General features: G+C 42.9%; 1 protein-coding gene across 10 annotated transcripts in view; it reads right to left on the bottom strand.

Annotated features, from left to right (window-relative positions):
• Positions 1-22,498, bottom strand: part of LOC124021722 (interferon-induced very large GTPase 1-like) — a 66,291-nt gene that overhangs the window by 5,434 nt on the left and 38,359 nt on the right. For 6 of the 10 annotated variants that reach the window (XM_046336834.1, XM_046336839.1, XM_046336842.1 and 3 more), the window contains 6 exons: positions 21,940-22,020; positions 19,505-19,557; positions 13,348-13,429; positions 9,431-9,511; positions 7,008-7,060; positions 6,144-6,225 (listed from right to left, as the gene is read on the bottom strand). In XM_046336834.1, the coding sequence (XP_046192790.1) occupies positions 6,144-6,225; positions 7,008-7,060; positions 9,431-9,511; positions 13,348-13,429; positions 19,505-19,557; positions 21,940-22,020 (432 nt within the window). The remainder of the gene's footprint in view (positions 1-6,143; positions 6,226-7,007; positions 7,061-9,430; positions 9,512-13,347; positions 13,430-19,504; positions 19,558-21,939; positions 22,021-22,498) is intronic. The other 4 variants (XM_046336838.1, XM_046336840.1, XM_046336843.1 and 1 more) reach the window with 4 other exon arrangements.

Genomic DNA, 22,498 nt, shown 5'->3' with positions numbered 1-22,498 from the left:
CACAACAACTCACAGAAATGGAAGCGAGCATTTAAAGGTGAATTCAGATATTATCAGAAAATCCATCGAGCTCCTAAACTCCAAAGGGAAGTAGTTATTGAAGAACCACGTTAATGAATCAAGTTAAGGTGACTGTATCAATTAGAAACATTCAATTTTGCGTTTCAGAGATCTGCATACCCCCAAAATATACAGCTGGATCCAGGATTCTTACAGGGTTTCAAGTTCAATGTCTCTAGTTTTTTATTTTAACTAGGCAAGTCAGTTAAGGAGAAATCCTTATTGTCAATGATGGCCTAGGAACAGTGGGTTAACTGCCTTGTTCAGGGGCAGAATTACAGATTTTTACCATGTCAGCTTGGGGATTCAATCTAGGAACATTTCAGTTATAAGTCCAATGCTCTAACCACTAGGCTACCTGTCTTGGGGGGATGTGACACCATTCTTAGATAAGAAATATAATCATTTGGTGTTTTGTTAATGGTGGTGGAAAATGCTGTTTCAGGCAGGGCTCCAGAATTTCCCATCAGCTGAGTTGAGATCTGGTGACAGAGACAGCCATGGCATATGGTTTACATCACTTCCACACTCAAACCATTCAGTGATCACTTATACCCTGTGGGTGGGGGCATTGCCATCCTATGGGGGCATAGCCTTGGTAGCCAGAATAATAGAATAAATAATGGCCTGCCTAGCATTTTATATGACCTTAAACATGAACGGATGTTAATTGCTTAATTAACTCAGAAACCACATGTACATTTAAGTCATTGATCAGACGTGAAGTGTAAGGGCAATGAAAGGAACTGGTATGAGGAGCTTTAAAGTAACTGTCCAGTGAAAATCTGACTTTTAAAAGTTCATATTCTAAAACCTTGGGGGACAACAGGAGGGTTCTGGGTGTTCTGAGCAGCTCCACTCCGGTGTAGAATGTATGTTTTTGAATCTCAATAGTGTTTCCATTATTTTGGAAGTTACATGTATGTTCCCGCATTACATCTTAATGTAAATGTTTTTTTAAGCACTTACGTTTTCCCTCCCAAAAATTGTAATTATGTCCCTAATATGGTAATTCATTATAGGTCATATTTAATAGGAAACATATTTAATAGAAAAAGTTATTTTAATTAAAGCTGTAATCCACAATAGGTGAAAAAAACCTTAAAGGGGTCCATCCTTTTTATTAACAATTAACAATGGGGACTGATGGATTCTGTTAAAATGTAACATGTTTCAAATTAAACTGTAGTTTGTTTGTATCCTGTGTAGTGTACGACTACTGTGAGTATAAATGGAGTTTAGGACCTGAAACTGTGTGTATGCTAAGTGAGAAAAGTTGACCTAATCAGATAAGAGGAAATTTCCTAGGATCAGAGAGCAGGGTCAGGCCCAGAACAATGAAGATGGACTGGTTGTGATTCTGATCTAGTTAAACAAAGAGAGGAGCATGGACATTCCACAGGGGAAAGGAGGGAAACTCATTGGGGTCATAAAAGGTATAGCGGGGGAGGTGACACCTACAAGGGAAGAGTATAAAATGTGTTGTGAACTTTCTTTTTTTTGTTTTACTTCTCTCAGATATAACATCAAAAACAGTACAAACCCAAACCCTCATTCTCTTCTCCCTCCACTCCCTCCCTCCCTACCAACCAACAACCCTCCACTCCTTCCCTCCCTCCCTCCAAACCAACCACCCACCAAGGCATGTTACGTCCGTCGTCGGAAGGACACCAAGGTGCAGCATGGTAGGCGTACATTATACTTTTATTTTCAATGACACCAAAAAACAACAAAATGCAAAACGAACGTAAAGCTATACGCAGCGCAGAAAGCAACTACACACAAGCAAGATCCCACAACTGAAGATGGGAAAAAGGGCTGCCTAAATATGATCCCCAATCAGAGACAACGATAAACAGCAGCCTCTGATTGGGAACCATACTAAGCCAACAAAGAAATAGATAAACTAGAATGCCCACCCAAATCACACCCTGACCTAACCAAATAGAGAAATAAACAGGCTCTCTAAGGTCAGGACGTAACAAGGCACCTATAAAAGAAATAGGAAAGAAAAACAGAAACAAACAGTAATAGAATCAAAAACAATGGGAAAAAAGTTATATAAAATGTCTTATCGGCACAAATGGCCACAAGAACAGACATGCTTACCAAACTATGCAAGTTACACCAAGTAGAAGATAGGCTCTCCATGTATTGTATTAATGGGGACCAGGTTAAGTCAAACTTTTGTCGGGACCCAACACAGTGTACCTAACCTTCTCCAGAGGCAGAGATGACATCACCTCCTTAAACCTCTGCATAAAGGAGGGCGGCTTTGCAGACTACCATGCATAGCATTCTGGTTTAAAGGAAGTACCCCAAAAACGGCAGTGACCGGTTTGGGGCTAACCGTTGTATTACACATATGTGAGAATGCCTCATAAAATGGGGTCCCAGAGGCCACTCAAAGATCGGCATGACCAAAACACGTGTCCCATAGTCGCTGGACTCTGGTGGCATCACAAACACTTGGGGTCAACATTTGGGTATATTTTTTTGTATATATTTTTGTAATAGAGATGGTCCAAAACCTTAAACTGAATAAGCCTTAAATGCAAATGCGCTACACTAAATGCTAATAGTATTAGTTAAAACTCAAACGTTCATTAAAATACACATGCAGGGTATTGAATTAAAGCTACACTCGTTGTGAATCCAGGCAACAAGTCAGATTTTTAAAATGCTTTTTCGGGCAAAGCATGAGAAGCTATTATCTGATAGCATGTAACACCACAAAAGACCTGCAGGGACGTAAACAAAATAATTAGCATATTCGGCGCTACACAAACCGCACATTAAAATATAAAACATTCATTACCTTTGACCATCTTCTTTGTTGGCACTCCTAGATGTCCCATAATCACTATTGGGTCTTTTTTTATTAAATCGGTCCATATATAGCCTAGATATCGTTCTATGTAGACTGTGTGATAAATGCAAAAAATAGCGTTTCATAACGTAACGTCATTTTTTAAAATTCAAAAAGTCGACGATAAACTTTCACAAAACACTTCAAATACTTTTGTAATGCAACTTTAGGTATTAGTAAACGTTAATAAGTGATCAAATTAATCACGAGACGAAGTGTTTTCTATAGGGATCCATCTTGAAATAATGTCCGTCTATTTCTCAACAAAATATCCGGTCGGAGACCGGAAGAAATGGGCTGTCTCTGTTCGTTTGACCAAGAAACAAATCCTAGGCAAATGACAAGACTGTTGACATCGTGTGGAAGCTGTAGGTACTGCAACCTCAGCCATATTTAATGTATTTCGCCCATAACAATGGGTTGAAGCGGCGGATGGATATATTTTTCCACTTTCAGTGATCAGATTTTCCTGCACTTTTCAATGAAACGCACGTTATGTTAAAGCCACAGCCGTGATTTAACCAGTTTTATAAACGTCTGAGTGTTTTCTATCCACACATACTAATCATATGCATATACTATATTCCTGGCATGAGTAGCAGGGCGCTGAAATGTTGCGAGATTTTTAACAGAATGTTCGAAAAAGTAGGGGTAAGCTTAACAGGATAAGGGAGGTAGGGCAATAAATAGTCTATGGTGGTTAGGTAATTATAATATAGCAATTCAACACTGGAATGCAGAAGATGAATGTGCAAGTAGCGATACTGGGGTGTAAAGGAGCAAGATAAATAAAAAAAATACAGTATGGGGGTGAGGTAGTTGGATGGGCAGTTTACAGATGGGCTTATGTACAGGTGCAGTGATATGTGAGCTGCTCTGACAGCTGGTGCTTAAAGCTAGTGAGGGAGATATGAGTCTCCAGCTTCAGTGATTTTTGCAGTTCATTCCAGTCATTGGCAGCAGAGAACTGGAAGGAAAGGCAGGCAAAGGTGGAATTGGCTTTGGGGGTGACCAGTGAGATATACCTGCTGGAGCGCGTGCTACGGGTGGGTGCTGCTATGGTGACCAGTGAGCTGAGATAAGGCGGGGCTTTTACCTAGCAGAGATTTGTAGATCACCTGGAGCCAGTGGGTTTGGCGACGAGTAGGAAGCGAGGGCCAGCCAACAAGAGTGTACAGGTCACAGTGGTGGGTAGTACAGTGGGGCAAAAAAGTATTTAGTCAGCGACCAATTGTTCAAGTTCTCCCACTTAAAAAGATGAGAGGCCTGTAATGTTCATCATAGGTACACTTCAACTATGACAGACAAAATAAGAAAAACAAATCCAGAAAATCACATTGTAGGATTTTAATGAATTTATTTGCAAATTATGGTGGAAAATAATTACAGGCCTCTCCCATCTTTTTAAGTGGGAGAACGTGCACAATTGGTGGCTGACAAAATACTTTTTGCCCCACTGTATATGGGGCTTTGGTGACAAAACGGATGGCACTGTGATGGACTGCATCCAATTTGTTGAGTAGAGTGTTGGAGGCTATTTTATAAATGATATCGCCGGTCGAGGACCGGTAGGATGGTCAGTTTTACAAGGGTATGTTTGGCAGCATGAGATAAGGATGCTTTGTTGCGAAATAGGAAGCCGATTCTAGATTTAATTTTGGATTGAGATGCTTAATGTGAGTCTGGATGGAGAGTTTACAGTCTAGCCAGACACCTAGGTATTTGTAATTGTCCACATATTCTAAGTCAGAACCATCCAGAGTAGTGATGCTGGATGTGCGGGCAGGTGCGGGCAGTGATCGGATGAAGAGAATTCATTTAGTTTTACTTGCTTTTAAGAGCAGTTGGAGGCCACGGAGGAGAGTTGTACGGCATTGAAGCTCGTCTGGAGGTTAGTTAACACAGTGTCCAAAGAAGGGCCAGAAGTATACAGAATGGTGTTGTCTGCATAGAGGTGGATAAGAGAATCACAAGCAGCAAGAGTGACATCATTGATCTATACAGAGAAGAGAGTTGGCCTGAGACTTTAACCCTGTAGTACCCCTTAAGAGACTGCCAGAGGTCCAGACAAAAGGCCATCCAATTTGACACATTGAACTCTATCAGAGAAGTACTTGGTAAACCGGGCGAGGCAATCATTTCAGAAACCAGGCTGTTGAGTCTGCCAATAAGAATGTGGTGACTGACAGAGTCGAAAGCCTTGGCCAGGTCTATGAATACGGCTGCACAGTAATGTCTCTTATCGATGGCGGCTATGATATCCAGATTGCATATTGGAGAAGGTACGGTGGGATTCGAAATGGTCGGTAATCTGTTTGTTAACTTGGCTTTCAAGACCTTAGAAAGGCAGGGTAGGATAGATATAAGTCTGTAGCAGTTAGGGTCTAGAGTCTCTCCCCTTTGAAGAGGGGGATGACCCCAGCAGCTTTCAATCTTTGGGAATCTCAGATGATACAAAGTGAGTTTGAACAGGCTAGCAATAGGGGTTGCAACAATTTCGGCAGATAATTTTAAGAAGAGAGGGTCCAGATTGTCTAGCCCGGCTGATTTGAAGCGGTCCAGATTTTGCAGCTCTTTCAGAACATCAGCTACCTGGATTTGGGCGAAGGAGAAATGGGGGAGGCTTTATCTGTCTTGCTTTTCTGTACCTCCTCCTGTAGCTGGCTAACCTGCTCCTGCATTGCTTGCATTGACTGCTGTTGATTCAACATGAAGCCCTGTATTATGGTTCAAAGCGCTGCCATGCCATCAGGAGTGCTAGTGCTGTGAGGGGGTTTCATTTATTCAGTAATCACTTGTTTCCTGTGGATGGGGCATTTTCATCCAGTGGGGTAGAACCTTGGTGGCCAAAATAATGGCCTGCCTAGCATTTTTATACATGACCTTAAGCATGAAGGGATGTTAATTACCTAATTAACTTAAGAACCACACCTGTGTGGAAGCACATGCTTTCAATATATTTTGTGTACCTCATTTACTCAAGTGATTCCATTATTTTGGCAGTTACCTGTTGTTTCCCGCATGATGTCTTATTGTAATAATGTGGGGAAAAATCGGATTATTATCAATTACTTATCAGCAGCTCTTATATGTTGTCCACCACATGCAAAACATACGTAAACCGTTTTAATCGTTTGTCAATGCTTATTCAGATTTCTTTTTAGAACAAAGTTTGACCAAATCCGATGTCATTGAAAGTCAAGTGTCATGGTACCTTGGGTTGTTGCTCCTGAGGACCCCTCCTTCCTTGGTTTAGACTGTCTGGCTTTTGGCACTGGCTCTTTCACTTCCATTTCCTATGAAAAGTTTAATTCAAAGCTTAACATGTTTAGTATATTATGACATTGAGTCTAGAATTCTGGTCTTTTGGCGATGAAGCACAATAGCTTCCATTTAGAATAATGGCACATTAATACCTAGTCTGGCATGCCTAGTTGGGGCTGAATTCATACGAAGGCTGTAGTTGTGATGCCTATCACACTGATATTGTCAATGTTACATCAGGATAGGCAATATGTTTGGAAAAAGGAAAGTGACTATACATTTAACATGAATTTGTTGTGTATCTTCCCTTTTTAACACAGGTAATCAATCATATTTTAAGGTCCAGTATACCCCTGTTAAAGCGGCAGCCATAACATTGCCAAACCGTCCACAAGAGACGATTCCATTTTTTCTCAGTAAACCTCTAAAAAAGATAAAGATCTCACCCACTACACTTCATTAGAGCAAGATCACACAATGTAATAGAACAACAAAAGTGGGTGGCTGCTATCTTGCATATTATGGAAGTACATTTTTTCAGAGTAGCCAACTCAGCCTCCTTTTGGTTAGCTAATAGCCAATGATCAAGCAACATTACGGACTAAATGTAAATTCCTGTTGCTGCAGGATTATTTTGCTGTGGCATTATTGGACAAATTAAGATGCTACATCTGTACACAACATGCTGAAATTCAACCTTATTCAACCTTAAACAGAGACATTTAGCTTTGAGCTTGAAATGAAACATATCATATTACAGGAACATGATCAGCATGACCACTGAGGACAGAAATCATGTAAATGTGTCTATTACCCTATATGCCTCATCCTTCTTGACAACGCGTTCACCTAACACCTCAGATGGGCCTGGAATTAAGGGAGAGATATAGTACTTTAATAAGGTCAGAATCTCAGAAGCAGAAGGGAGATGCAGTAAGATCAGATACAGTAAAAATATGTGTATTAGTATGAAATGTATAATCCACCTCTGTTATATCACCCACACACCCAGTTAAACATATACTCGTGGAGACTACAATTATATAATGAATATACAGTGGGGCAAAAAAGTATTTAGTCAGCCACCAATTGTGCAAGTTCTCCCACTTAAAAAGATGAGAGAGGCCTGTAATTTTCATCATAGGTACACTTCAACTATGACAGACAAAATGAGAAAAAAAATCCAGAAAATCACATTGTAGGATTTTAATTAATTTATTTGCAAATTTTGGTGGAAAATAAGTATTTGGTCAACAACAAAAGTTTCTCAACACTTTGTTATATACCGTTTGTTGGCAATGACAGAGGTCAAATGTTTTCTGTAAGTCTTCACAAGGTTTTGGCACATTCCTCCATGCAGATCTTCTCTAGAGCAGTGATGTTTTGGGGATGTTCCTGGGCAACATGGACTTTCAACTCCCTCCAAAGATTTTCTATGGGGTTGAGATCTGGAGACTGGAAAGGCCACTCCAGGACCTTGAAATGCTTCTTACGAAGCCACTCCTTCGTTGCCCGGGCGGTGTGTTTGGGATCATTGTCATGCTGAAAGACCCAGCCACGTTTCATCTTCAATGCCCTTGCTGATGGAAGGAGGTTTTCACTCAAAATCTCACAATACATGGCCCCATTCATTCTTTCCTTTACACGGATCAGTCGTCCTGGTCCCTTTGCAGAAAAACAGCCCCAAAGTATGATGTTTCCACCCCCATGCTTCACAGTAGGTATGGTGTTCTTTGGATGAAACTCAGCATTCTTTGTCCTCCAAACACGAAGAGTTGAGTTTTTAACCAAAACGTTATATTTTGGTTTCATCTGACCATATGACATTCTCCCAATCTTCTTCTGGATCATCCAAATGCTCTCTAGCAAACTTCAGACGGGCCTGGACATGTACTGGCTTAAGCAGGGGGACACGTCTGGCACTGCAGGATTTGAGTCCCTGGCGGTGTAGTGTATTACTGATGGTAGGCTTTGTTACTTTGGTCCCAGCTCTCTGCAGGTCATTCACTAGGTCCCCCCATGTGGTTCTGGGATTTTTGCTCACTGTTCTTGTGATCATTTTAACCCCACGGGGGGAGATCTTGCATGGAGCCCCAGATCGAGGGAGATTATCAGTGGGCTTGTATGTCTTCCATTTCCTAATAATTGCTCCCACAGTTGATTTCTTCAAACCAAGCTGCTTACCTATTGCAGATTCAGTCTTCCCAGCCTGGTGCAGGTCTACAATTTTGTTTCTGGTGTCCTTTGACAGCTCTTTGGTCTTGGCCATAGTGGAGTTTGGAGTGTGACTGTTTGAGGTTGTGGACAGGTGTCTTTTATACTGATAACAAGTTCAAACAAGTGCCATTAATACAGGCAATGAGTGGAGGACAGAGGGGCCTCTTAAAGAAGAAGTTACAGGTCTGTGAGAGCCAGAAATCTTGCTTGTTTGTAAGTGACCAAATACGTATTTTCCACCATAATTTGCAAATAAATTAATAAAAAATACTACAATGTGATTTTCTGGAGAGAAAAAAACGTATCCTTTTGTCTGTCATAGTTGAAGTGTACCTATGATGAAAATTACAGGCCTCTCTAATATTTTTAAGTGGGAGAACTTGCACAATTGGTGGCTGACTAAATACTTTTTTGCCCCACTGTACAAGTTTGGTATATTTCCATTACATGTGTCAACTTGAATATTTTTCAGAGTTTTGACATTTAAAATGTACATTTAAGTCATTGATCAGACGTGAAGTGTAAGGGCAATGAAAGGAACTGGTATGAGGAGCTTTAAAGTAACTGTCCAGTGAAAATCTGACTTTTAAAAGTTCATATTCTAAAACCTTGGGGGACAACAGGAGGGTTCTGGGTGTTCTGAGCAGCTCCACTCCGGTGTAGAATGTATGTTTTTGAATCTCAATAGTGTTTCCATTATTTTGGAAGTTACATGTATGTTCCCGCATTACATCTTAATGTAATCATGTGAAAAAAACAGCAGATAATTGTTTTATTTAATACTTAGTTTCCCCTCCAAAAATGTTTAATTATGTCCCTCATTTTGTAATTAATTACAGGTCGTATTTCATAGAAAACTGGAAACACTGGAAAGTACTTTGAAGCTGTAATCCGCAATAGGTGAAAACCCCTTAAAGACCCTTTTAATAACACATTTTTAGGCAGCTACAAAATAAATATGGAAGAGTAATGTAAAATGCACTGAAGAGTAAGTCGCCAAACATAGTAATAAATCCTTACACTGAAAATGCTGCAACCTTTTCCCGGCCAACTTCCCAGGGAAGGGAGGCACTTGTGTAGTCGGGGTAACTGGATCTTCTTCTGGCAGAGGGTTCACAGCACAATGTTTATATTTATTTTATTTTTATTTCACCTTTATTTAACCAGGTAGGCTAGTTGAGAACAAGTTCTCATTTACGTCTGCAACATGGCCAAGATAAAGCACAGCAGTTCGACACATACAACAGCACATAGTCACACATGGAATAAACAAGCATACAGTCAATAATACAGTAGAAAAAAGAGAAGTCTATTTACAGTGAGTGCAAATGAGGTAAGTTAACCTCTTGCTTCTACCTGGCACGCAGGCGTCCCATCTAGAGCTCTGGAAATGCAAATGCGCTACACTAAATGCTAATAGTATTAGTTAAAACTCAAACGTTCATTAAAATACACATGCAGGGTATTGAATTAAAGCTACACTCGTTGTGAATCCAGGCAACAAGTCAGATTTTTAAAATGCTTTTCGGCGAAAGCATGAGAAGCTATTATCTGATAGCATGTAACACCACAAAAGACCTGCAGGGGACGTAAACAAAATAATTAGCATATTCGGCGCTACACAAACCGCACATTAAAATATAAAACATTCATTACCTTTGACCATCTTCTTTGTTGGCACTCCTAGATGTCCCATAATCACTATTGGGTCTTTTTTTTTATTAAATCGGTCCATATATAGCCTAGATATCGTTCTATGTAGACTGTGTGATAAATGCAAAAAAATAGCGTTTCATAACGTAACGTCATTTTTAAAATTCAAAAAGTCGACGATAAACTTTCACAAAACACTTCGAAATACTTTTGTAATGCAACTTTAGGTATTAGTAAACGTTAATAAGTGATCAAATTAATCACGAGACGAAGTGTTTTCTATAGGGATCCATCTTGAAATAATGTCCGTCTATTTCTCAACCAAAATATCCGGTCGGAGACCGGAAGAAATGGGCTGTCTCTTGTTCGTTTGACCAAGAAACAAATCCTAGGCAAATGACAAGACTGTTGACATCGTGTGGAAGCTGTAGGTACTGCAACCTCAGCCATATTTAATGTATTTCGCCCATAACAATGGGTTGAAGCGGCGGATGGATATATTTTTCCACTTTCAGTGATCAGATTTTCCTGCACTTTTCAATGAAACGCACGTTATGTTAAAGCCACAGCCGTGATTTAACCAGTTTTATAAACGTCTGAGTGTTTTCTATCCACACATACTAATCATATGCATATACTATATTCCTGGCATGAGTAGCAGGGCGCTGAAATGTTGCGAGATTTTTAACAGAATGTTCGAAAAAGTAGGGGGTAAGCTTAACAGGATAAGGGAGGTAGGGCAATAAATAGTCTATGGTGGTTAGGTAATTATAATATAGCAATTCAACACTGGAATGCAGAAGATGAATGTGCAAGTAGCGATACTGGGGTGTAAAGGAGCAAGATAAATAAAAAAAATACAGTATGGGGGTGAGGTAGTTGGATGGGCAGTTTACAGATGGGCTATGTACAGGTGCAGTGATATGTGAGCTGCTCTGACAGCTGGTGCTTAAAGCTAGTGAGGGAGATATGAGTCTCCAGCTTCAGTGATTTTTGCAGTTCATTCCAGTCATTGGCAGCAGAGAACTGGAAGGAAAGGCAGGCAAAGGTGGAATTGGCTTTGGGGGTGACCAGTGAGATATACCTGCTGGAGCGCGTGCTACGGGTGGGTGCTGCTATGGTGACCAGTGAGCTGAGATAAGGCGGGGCTTTTACCTAGCAGAGATTTGTAGATCACCTGGAGCCAGTGGGTTTGGCGACGAGTAGGAAGCGAGGGCCAGCCAACAAGAGTGTACAGGTCACAGTGGTGGGTAGTACAGTGGGGCAAAAAAGTATTTAGTCAGCGACCAATTGTTCAAGTTCTCCCACTTAAAAAGATGAGAGAGGCCTGTAATGTTCATCATAGGTACACTTCAACTATGACAGACAAAATAAGAAAAACAAATCCAGAAAATCACATTGTAGGATTTTTAATGAATTTATTTGCAAATTATGGTGGAAAATAATTACAGGCCTCTCCCATCTTTTTAAGTGGGAGAACGTGCACAATTGGTGGCTGACAAAATACTTTTTGCCCCACTGTATATGGGGCTTTGGTGACAAAACGGATGGCACTGTGATGGACTGCATCCAATTTGTTGAGTAGAGTGTTGGAGGCTATTTTATAAATGATATCGCCGAAGTCGAGGACCGGTAGGATGGTCAGTTTTACAAGGGTATGTTTGGCAGCATGAGATAAGGATGCTTTGTTGCGAAATAGGAAGCCGATTCTAGATTTAATTTTGGATTGGAGATGCTTAATGTGAGTCTGGATGGAGAGTTTACAGTCTAGCCAGACACCTAGGTATTTGTAATTGTCCACATATTCTAAGTCAGAACCATCCAGAGTAGTGATGCTGGATGTGCGGGCAGGTGCGGGCAGTGATCGGATGAAGAGAATTCATTTAGTTTTACTTGCTTTTAAGAGCAGTTGGAGGCCACGGGAGGAGAGTTGTACGGCATTGAAGCTCGTCTGGAGGTTAGTTAACACAGTGTCCAAAGAAGGGCCAGAAGTATACAGAATGGTGTTGTCTGCATAGAGGTGGATAAGAGAATCACAAGCAGCAAGAGTGACATCATTGATCTATACAGAGAAGAGAGTTGGCCTGAGACTTTAACCCTGTAGTACCCCTTAAGAGACTGCCAGAGGTCCAGACAAAAGGCCATCCAATTTGACACATTGAACTCTATCAGAGAAGTACTTGGTAAACCGGGCGAGGCAATCATTTCAGAAACCAGGCTGTTGAGTCTGCCAATAAGAATGTGGTGACTGACAGAGTCGAAAGCCTTGGCCAGGTCTATGAATACGGCTGCACAGTAATGTCTCTTATCGATGGCGGCTATGATATCCAGATTGCATATTGGAGAAGGTACGGTGGGATTCGAAATGGTCGGTAATCTGTTTGTTAACTTGGCTTTCGAAGACCTTAGAAAGGCAGGGTAGGATAGATATAAGTCTGTAGCAGTTAGGGTCTAGAGTCTCTCCCCCTTTGAAGAGGGGGATGACCCCAGCAGCTTTCCAATCTTTGGGAATCTCAGATGATACAAAAGTGAGTTTGAACAGGCTAGCAATAGGGGTTGCAACAATTTCGGCAGATAATTTTAAGAAGAGAGGGTCCAGATTGTCTAGCCCGGCTGATTTGAAGCGGTCCAGATTTTGCAGCTCTTTCAGAACATCAGCTACCTGGATTTGGGCGAAGGAGAAATGGGGGAGGCTTTATCTGTCTTGCTTTTCTGTACCTCCTCCTGTAGCTGGCTAACCTGCTCCTGCATTGCTTGCATTGACTGCTGTTGATTCAACATGAAGCCCTGTATTATGGTTCAAAGCGCTGCCATGCCATCAGGAGTGCTAGTGCTGTGAGGGGGTTTCATTTATTCAGTAATCACTTGTTTCCTGTGGATGGGGCATTTTCATCCAGTGGGGTAGAACCTTGGTGGCCAAAATAATGGCCTGCCTAGCATTTTTATACATGACCTTAAGCATGAAGGGATGTTAATTACCTAATTAACTTAAGAACCACACCTGTGTGGAAGCACATGCTTTCAATATATTTTGTGTACCTCATTTACTCAAGTGATTCCATTATTTTGGCAGTTACCTGTTGTTTCCCGCATGATGTCTTATTGTAATAATGTGGGGAAAAATCGGATTATTATCAATTACTTATCAGCAGCTCTTATATGTTGTCCACCACATGCAAAACATACGTAAACCGTTTTAATCGTTTGTCAATGCTTATTCAGATTTTTTTTTAGAACAAAGTTTGACTAAATCCGATGTCATTGAAAGTGAAGTGTCATGGTACCTTGGGTTGTTGCTCCTGAGGACCCCTCCTTCCTTGGTTTAGACTGTCTGGCTTTTGGCACTGGCTCTTTCACTTCCATTTCCTATGAAAAGTTTAATTCAAAGCTTAACATGTTTAGTATATTATGACATTGAATCTAGAATTCTGGTCTTTTGGCGATGAAGCACAATAGCTTCCATTTAGATTAATGGCACATTAATTGTTATGCAGGTGAATGAGGACCCAAAAGCGACTTGGCGAAAACAGAGTCTTTAATCCAGTAAAGTAAATCTACAATCATAAAGCATAATTCCACTCGTAATGACGAGAACAGACTGGAGACTCGATCATAACTGCAGGTTGCCTCGGGAAGGCACGTGAACGTAGCAGACTCAGACACCTGCTCACCACGCAGCATCTGAGGGAAACACGACACGACAGGGCGATACACAGACACAGCACGGTGAACAATAGACAAGGATCCGACAGGACAGGAATCGGAAAACAAGGGAAGAAATAGGGACTCTAATCAGGGGAAAAGATAGGGAACAGGTGTGGGAAGACTAAATGATTGATTAGGGGAATAGGAACAGCTGGGAGCAGGAACGGAACGATAGAGAGAAGAGAGAGAGGAAGGGAGAGAGAAAAGGGGAACGAACCTAAAAAGACCAGCAGGGGAAAACGAACAGAAGGAAAAGCAAAATGACAAGACAATATAAGACAAAACATGACAGTACCCCCACTCACCGAGCGCCTCCTGGCGCACTCGAGAGGAATCCTGGCGGCAACGGAGGAAATCATCAATAAGTGAACGGTCCAGCACGTCCCGAGACGGAACCCAACTCCTCTCCTCAGGACCGTAACCCTCCCAATCCACTAAGTATTGGTGACCCCGTCCCCGAGAACGCATGTCCATGATCCTACGTACCTTGTAAATAGGTGCGCTCTCGACAAGGACGGGAGGGGGAGGGAAGACGAACGGGGTGCGAAGAAAGCGCTTGACACAGGAGACATGGAAGACAGGATGGACGCGACGAAGATGTCGCGGAAGAAGCAGTCGCACAGCGACAGGATTGACGACCTGGGAGACACGGAACGGACCAATGAACCGGAGTCAACTTACGAAGCTGTCGTAAGAGGAAGGTTGCGAGTGGAAAGCCACACTCTCTGGCCGCAACAATACCTTGGACTCTTAATCCTACGTTTATTGGCGGCTCTCACAGTCTGTGCCCTGTAACGGCAAAGTGCAGACCTCACCCTCCTCCAGGTGCGCTCACAACGTTGGACAAACGCTTGAGCGGAGGGAACGCTGGACTCGGCAAGCTGGGATGAGAACAGAGGAGGCTGGTAACCCAGACTACTCTGAAACGGAGATAACCCGGTAGCAGACGAAGGAAGCGAGTTGTGAGCGTATTCTGCCCAGGGGAGCTGTTCTGCCCAAGACGCAGGGTTTCTGAAAGAAAGGCTGCGTAGTATGCGACCAATCGTCTGATTGGCCCTCTCTGCTTGACCGTTAGACTGGGGGTTGAAACCCGGAAGAGAGACTGACGGACGCACCAATCAAACGACAGAACTCCCTCCAAAACTGTGACGTGAATTGCGGGCCTCTGTCTGAAACGGCGTCTAACGGGAGGCCATGAATTCTGAACACATTCTCGATGATGATTTGTGCCGTCTCCTTAGCGGAAGGAAGTTTAGCGAGGGGAATGAAATGTGCCGCCTTAGAGAACCTATCGACAACCGTAAGAATCACAGTCTTCCCCGCAGACAAAGGCAGACCGGTAATGAAGTCTAGGGCGATGTGAGACCATGGTCGAGAAGGAATGGGGAGCGGTCTGAGATGACCGGCAGGAGAGGAGTTACCTGACTTAGTCTGCGCGCAGTCCGAACAAGCAGCCACGAAACGGCGCGTGTCACGCTCCTGAGTCGGCCACCAAAAGCACTGGCGAATAGACGCAAGAGTGCCTCGAACACCGGGATGACCAGCTAACTTGGCAGAGTGAGCCCACTGAAGAACAGCCAGACGAGTGGAAACAGGAACGAAAAGGAGGTTACTAGGACAAGCGCGCGGCGACGCAGTGTGCGTGAGTGCTTGCTTAACCTGTCTTTCAATTCCCCAGACTGTCAACCCGACAACACGCCCATAAGGAAGAATCCCCTCGGGATCAGTAGAAGCCACAGAAGAACTAAACAGACGGGATAAGGCATCAGGCTTGGTGTTCTTGCTACCCGGACGGTAAGAAATCACAAACTCGAAACGAGCGAAAAACAACGCCCACCGAGCTTGACGAGCATTAAGTCGTTTGGCAGAACGGATGTACTCAAGGTTCTTATGGTCTGTCCAAACGACAAAAAGGAACGGTCGCCCCCTCCAACCACTGTCGCCATTCGCCTAGGGCTAAGCGGATGGCGAGCAGTTCGCGATTACCCACATCATAGTTGCGTTCAGATGGCGACAGGCGATGAGAAAAATAAGCGCAAGGATGAACCTTATCGTCAGACTGGAAGCGCTGGGATAGAATGGCTCCCACGCCTACCTCTGAAGCGTCAACCTCGACAATGAATTGTCTAGTGACGTCAGGAGTAACGAGGATAGGAGCGGACGTAAAACGTTCTTTTAGAAGATCAAAAGCTCCTGGGCGGAACCGGACCACTTAAAACACGTCTTGACAGAAGTAAGAGCTGTGAGAGGGGCAGCAACTTGACCGAAATTACGAATGAAACGCCGATAGAAATTAGCGAAACCTAGAAAGCGCTGCAACTCGACACGTGACCTTGGAACGGGCCAATCACTGACAGCTTGGACCTTAGCGGAATCCATCTGAATGCCTTCAGCGGAAATAACGGAACCGAGAAAAGTAACGGAGGAGACATGAAAAGAGCACTTCTCAGCCTTCACGTAGAGACAATTCTCTAAAAGGCGCTGTAGAACACGTCAAACGTGCTGAACATGAATCTCGAGTGACGGTGAAAAAATCAGGATATCGTCAAGATAGACAAAAACAAAGATGTTCAGCATGTCTCTCAGAACATCATTAACTAATGCCTGAAAAACAGCTGGCGCATTGGCGAGACCAAACGGCAGAACCCGGTACTCAAAATGCCCTAACGGAGTGTTAAACGCGTTTTCCACTCGTCCCCCTCTCTGATGCGCACGAGATGGTAAGCGTTACGAAGGTCCAACTTAGTAAAGCACCTGGCTCCCTGCAGAATCTCGAAGGCTGATGACATAAGGGGGAAGCGGATAACGATTCTTAACCGTTATGTCATTCAGCCCTCGATAATCCACGCAGGGGCGCAGAGTACCGTCCTTTTTCTTAACAAAAAGAACCCCGCCCCGGCCGGAGAGGAAGAAGGCACTATGGTACCGGCGTCAAGAGACACAGATAAATAATCCTCGAGAGCCTTACGTTCGGGAGCCGACAGAGAGTATAGTCTACCCCGAGGAGGAGTGGTCCCCGGAAGGAGATCAATACTACAATCATACAACCGGTGAGGAGGAAGGGAGTTGGCTCGGGACCGACTGAAGACCGTGCGCAGATCATGATATTCCTCCGGCACTCCTGTCAAATCGCCAGGTTCCTCCTGAGAAGTGGGGACAGAAGAAATGGGAGGGATGGCAGACATTAAACACTTCACATGACAAGAAACGTTCCAGGATAGGATAGAATTACTAGACCAATTAATAGAAGGATTATGACATACTAGCCAGGGATGACCCAAAACAACAGGTGTAAAAGGTGAACGAAAAATCAAAAAAGAAATAGTCTCACTGTGGTTACCAGATACTGTGAGGGTTAAAGGTAGTGTCTCAAATCTGATACTGGGAAGATGACTACCATCTAAGGCGAACATGGGCGTAGGCTTGTCTAACTGTCTGAAAGGAATGTCATGTTTCCGAGCCCATGCTTCGTCCATGAAACAACCCTCAGCCCCAGAGTCTATCAAGGCACTGCATGTAGCACCCGAACCGGTCCAGCGTAGATGGACCGACATAGTAGTACAGGATCTAGATGGAGAGACCTGAGTAGTAGCGCTCACCAGTAGCCCTCCGCTTACTGATGAGCTCTGGCCTTTTACTGGACATGAATTGACAAAATGTCCATCAAATCCGCAATAGAGGCACAGGCGGTTGGTGATCCTCCGTTCCCTCTCCTTAGTCGAGATGCGAATACCTCCCAGCTGCATGGGCTCAGTCTCTGAGCCAGAGGAGGGAGATGGTTGCGATGCGGAGCAGGGAAACACCGTTGACGCGAGCTCTCTTCCACGAGCTTGGTGACGAAGATCTACCCGTCGTTCTATGCGGATGGCGAGAGCAATCAAAGAGTCCACACTGGATGGAACCTCCCGAGAGAGAATCTCGTCTTTGACCACTGCGTGGAGTCCCTCCAGAAAACGAGCGAGCAGCGCCGGCTCGTTCCAGTCACTAGAGGCAGCAAGAGTGCGAAACTCTATAGAGTAATCCGTTATGGATCGATCACCTTGGCATAGGGAAGCCAGGGCCCTAGAAGCCTCCCTACCAAAAACTGAACGGTCAAAAACCCGAATCATCTCCTCTTTAAAGTTCTGGTAATTGTTTGAACAATCAGCCCTTGCCTCCCAGATAGCTGTGCCCCACTCTCGAGCCCGGCCAGTAAGGAGTGAAATGACGTAAGCAACCCGAGCTCTCTCTCTAGAGTATGTGTTGGGTTGGAGAGAGAACACAATATCACACTGGGTGAGAAAGGAGCGGCACTCCGTGGGCTGCCCGGAGTAGCAAGGTGGGTTATTAACCCTAGGTTCCGGAGGCTCGGCAGGCCAGGAAGTAACAGGTGGCACGAGACAAAGACTCTGGAACTGTCCAGAGAGGTCGGAAACCTGAGCGGCCAGGTTCTCCACGGCATGGCGAGCAGCAGACAATTCCTGCTCGTGTCTGCCGAGCATGGCTCCTTGGATCTCGACGGCAGTGTTACGAGCGTCTGTAGTCGCTGGGTCCATTCTTTGGTCGGATCCTTCTGTTATGCAGGTGAATGAGGACCCAAAAGCGACTTGGCGAAAACAGAGTCTTTAATCCAGTAAAGTAAATCTACAATCATAAAGCATAATTCCACTCGTAATGACGAGAACAGACTGGAGACTCGATCATAACTGCAGGTTGCCTCGGGAAGGCACGTGAACGTAGCAGACTCAGACACCTGCTCACCACGCAGCATCTGAGGGAAACACGACACGACAGGGCGATACACAGACACAGCACGGTGAACAATAGACAAGGATCCGACAGGACAGGAACGGAAAACAAGGGAAGAAATAGGGACTCTAATCAGGGGAAAAGATAGGGAACAGGTGTGGGAAGACTAAATGATTGATTAGGGGAATAGGAACAGCTGGGAGCAGGAACGGAACGATAGAGAGAAGAGAGAGAGGAAGGGAGAGAGAAAAAGGGGAACGAACCTAAAAAGACCAGCAGGGGGAAAACGAACAGAAGGAAAAGCAAAATGACAAGACAATATAAGACAAAACATGACATTAATACCTAGTCTGGCATGCCTAGTCTGGGGCTGAATTCATACGAAGGCTGTAGTTGTGATGCCTATCACACTGATATTGTCAATGTTACATCAGGATAGGCAATATGTTTGGAAAAAGGAAAGTGACTATACATTTAACATGAATTTGTTGTGTATCTTCCCTTTTTAACACAGGTAATAAATCGTATTTTAAGGTCCAGTATACCCCTGTTAAAGCGGCAGCCATAACATTGCCAAACCGTCCACAAGAGACGATTCCATTTTTTCTCAGTAAACCTCTAAAAAAGATAAAGATCTCACCCACTACACTTCATTATAGCAAGATCACACAATGTAATAGAACAACAAAAGTGGGTGGCTGCTATCTTGGATATTATGGAAGTACATTTTTTCAGAGTAGCCAACTCAGCCTCCTTTTGGTTAGCTAATAGCCAATGATCAAGCAACATTACGGACTAAATGTAAATTCCTGTTGCTGCAGGATTATTTTGCTGTGGCATTATTGGACAAATTAAGATGCTACATTTGTACACAACATGCTGAAATTCAACCTTATTCAACCTTAAACAGAGACATTTAGCTTTGAGCTTGAAATGAAACATATCATATTACAGGAACATGATCAGCATGACCACTGAGGACAGAAATCATGTAAATGTGTCTATTACCCTATATGCCTCATCCTTCTTGACAACGCGTTCACCTAACACCTCAGATGGGCCTGGAATTAAGGGAGAGATATAGTACTTTAATAAGGTCAGAATCTCAGAAGCAGAAGGGAGATGCAGTAAGATCAGATACAGTAAAAATATGTGTATTAGTATGAAATGTATAATCCACCTCTGTTATATCACCCACACACCCAGTTAAACATATACTCGTGGAGACTACAATTATATAATGAATATACAGTGGGGCAAAAAAGTATTTAGTCAGCCACCAATTGTGCAAGTTCTCCCACTTAAAAAGATGAGAGAGGCCTGTAATTTTCATCATAGGTACACTTCAACTATGACAGACAAAATGAGAAAAAAAATCCAGAAAATCACATTGTAGGATTTTAATGAATTTATTTGCAAATTTTGGTGGAAAATAAGTATTTGGTCAACAACAAAAGTTTCTCAACACTTTGTTATATACCGTTTGTTGGCAATGACAGAGGTCAAACGTTTTCTGTAAGTCTTCACAAGGTTTTCACACACTGTTGCTGGTATTTTGGCACATTCCTCCATGCAGATCTTCTCTAGAGCAGTGATGTTTTGGGGATGTTCCTGGGCAACATGGACTTTCAACTCCCTCCAAAGATTTTCTATGGGGTTGAGATCTGGAGACTGGAAAGGCCACTCCAGGACCTTGAAATGCTTCTTACGAAGCCACTCCTTCGTTGCCCGGGCGGTGTGTTTGGGATCATTGTCATGCTGAAAGACCCAGCCACGTTTCATCTTCAATGCCCTTGCTGATGGAAGGAGGTTTTCACTCAAAATCTCACAATACATGGCCCCATTCATTCTTTCCTTTACACGGATCAGTCGTCCTGGTCCCTTTGCAGAAAAACAGCCCCAAAGTATGATGTTTCCACCCCATGCTTCACAGTAGGTATGGTGTTCTTTGGATGAAACTCAGCATTCTTTGTCCTCCAAACACGAAGAGTTGAGTTTTTAACCAAAACGTTATATTTTGGTTTCATCTGACCATATGACATTCTCCCAATCTTCTTCTGGATCATCCAAATGCTCTCTAGCAAACTTCAGACGGGCCTGGACATGTACTGGCTTAAGCAGGGGGACACGTCTGGCACTGCAGGATTTGAGTCCTGGCGGTGTAGTGTATTACTGATGGTAGGCTTTGTTACTTTGGTCCCAGCTCTCTGCAGGTCATTCACTAGGTCCCCCATGTGGTTCTGGGATTTTTGCTCACTGTTCTTGTGATCATTTTAACCCCACGGGGGAGATCTTGCATGGAGCCCCAGATCGAGGGAGATTATCAGTGGGCTTGTATGTCTTCCATTTCCTAATAATTGCTCCCACAGTTGATTTCTTCAAACCAAGCTGCTTACCTATTGCAGATTCAGTCTTCCCAGCCTGGTGCAGGTCTACAATTTTGTTTCTGGTGTCCTTTGACAGCTCTTTGGTCTTGGCCATAGTGGAGTTTGGAGTGTGACTGTTTGAGGTTGTGGACAGGTGTCTTTTATACTGATAACAAGTTCAAACAAGTGCCATTAATACAGGCAACGAGTGGGGGACAGAGGGGCTTCTTAAAGAAGAAGTTACAGGTCTGTGAGAGCCAGAAATCTTGCTTGTTTGTAAGTGACCAAATACGTATTTTCCACCATAATTTGCAAATAAATTCATAAAAATACTACAATGTGATTTTCTGGAGAAAAAACGTATCCTTTTGTCTGTCATAGTTGAAGTGTACCTATGATGAAAATTACAGGCCTCTCTAATATTTTTAAGTGGGAGAACTTTCACAATTGGTGGCTGACTAAATACTTTTTGCCCCACTGTACAAGTTTGGTATATTTCCATTACATGTGTCAACTTGAATATTTTTTAGAGTTTTGACATTTAAAATGTACATTTAAGTCATTGATCAGACGTGAAGTGTAAGGGCAATGAAAGGAACTGGTATGAGGAGCTTTAAAGTAACTGTCCAGTGAAAATCTGACTTTTAAAAGTTCATATTCTAAAACCTTGGGTGACAACAGGAGGGTTCTGGGTGTTCTGAGCAGCTCCACTCCGGTGTAGAATGTATGTTTTTGAATCTCAATAGTGTTTCCATTATTTTGGAAGTTACATGTATGTTCCCGCATTACATCTTAATGTAATCATGTGAAAAAACAGCAGATAATTGTTTTATTTAATACTTAGTTTCCCCTCCAAAAATGTTTAATTATGTCCCTCATTTTGTAATTAATTACAGGTCGTATTTCATAGAAAACTGGAAACACTGGAAAGTACTTTGAAGCTGTAATCCGCAATAGGTGAAAACCCCTTAAAGACCCTTTTAATAACACATTTTTAGGCAGCTACAAAATAAATATGGAAGAGTAATGTAAAATGCACTGAAGAGTAAGTCGCCAAACATAGTAATAAATCCTTACACTGAAAATGCTGCAACCTTTTCCCGGCCAACTTCCCAGGGAAGGGAGGCACTTGTGTAGTCGGGGTAACTGGATCTTCTTCTGGCAGAGGGTTCACAGCACAATGTTTATATTTATTTTATTTTTTATTTCACCTTTATTTAACCAGGTAGGCTAGTTGAGAACAAGTTCTCATTTACGTCTGCAACATGGCCAAGATAAAGCACAGCAGTTCGACACATACAACAGCACATAGTCACACATGGAATAAACAAGCATACAGTCAATAATACAGTAGAAAAAAGAGAAGTCTATTTACAGTGAGTGCAAATGAGGTAAGTTAACCTCTTGCTTCTACCTGGCACGCAGGCGTCCCATCTAGAGCTCTGGAAATGCAAATGCGCTACACTAAATGCTAATAGTATTAGTTAAAACTCAAACGTTCATTAAAATACACATGCAGGGTATTGAATTAAAGCTACACTCGTTGTGAATCCAGGCAACAAGTCAGATTTTTAAAATGCTTTTCGGCGAAAGCATGAGAAGCTATTATCTGATAGCATGTAACACCACAAAAGAC

Source organism: Oncorhynchus gorbuscha, unplaced genomic scaffold (genome assembly GCF_021184085.1).
Source record: "Oncorhynchus gorbuscha isolate QuinsamMale2020 ecotype Even-year unplaced genomic scaffold, OgorEven_v1.0 Un_scaffold_1182, whole genome shotgun sequence".
Lineage (NCBI taxonomy): Eukaryota > Metazoa > Chordata > Actinopteri > Salmoniformes > Salmonidae > Oncorhynchus > Oncorhynchus gorbuscha.
Note: the sequence above shows the minus strand (reverse complement) of the source record. Positions and strands in the feature narration are given on the sequence as shown.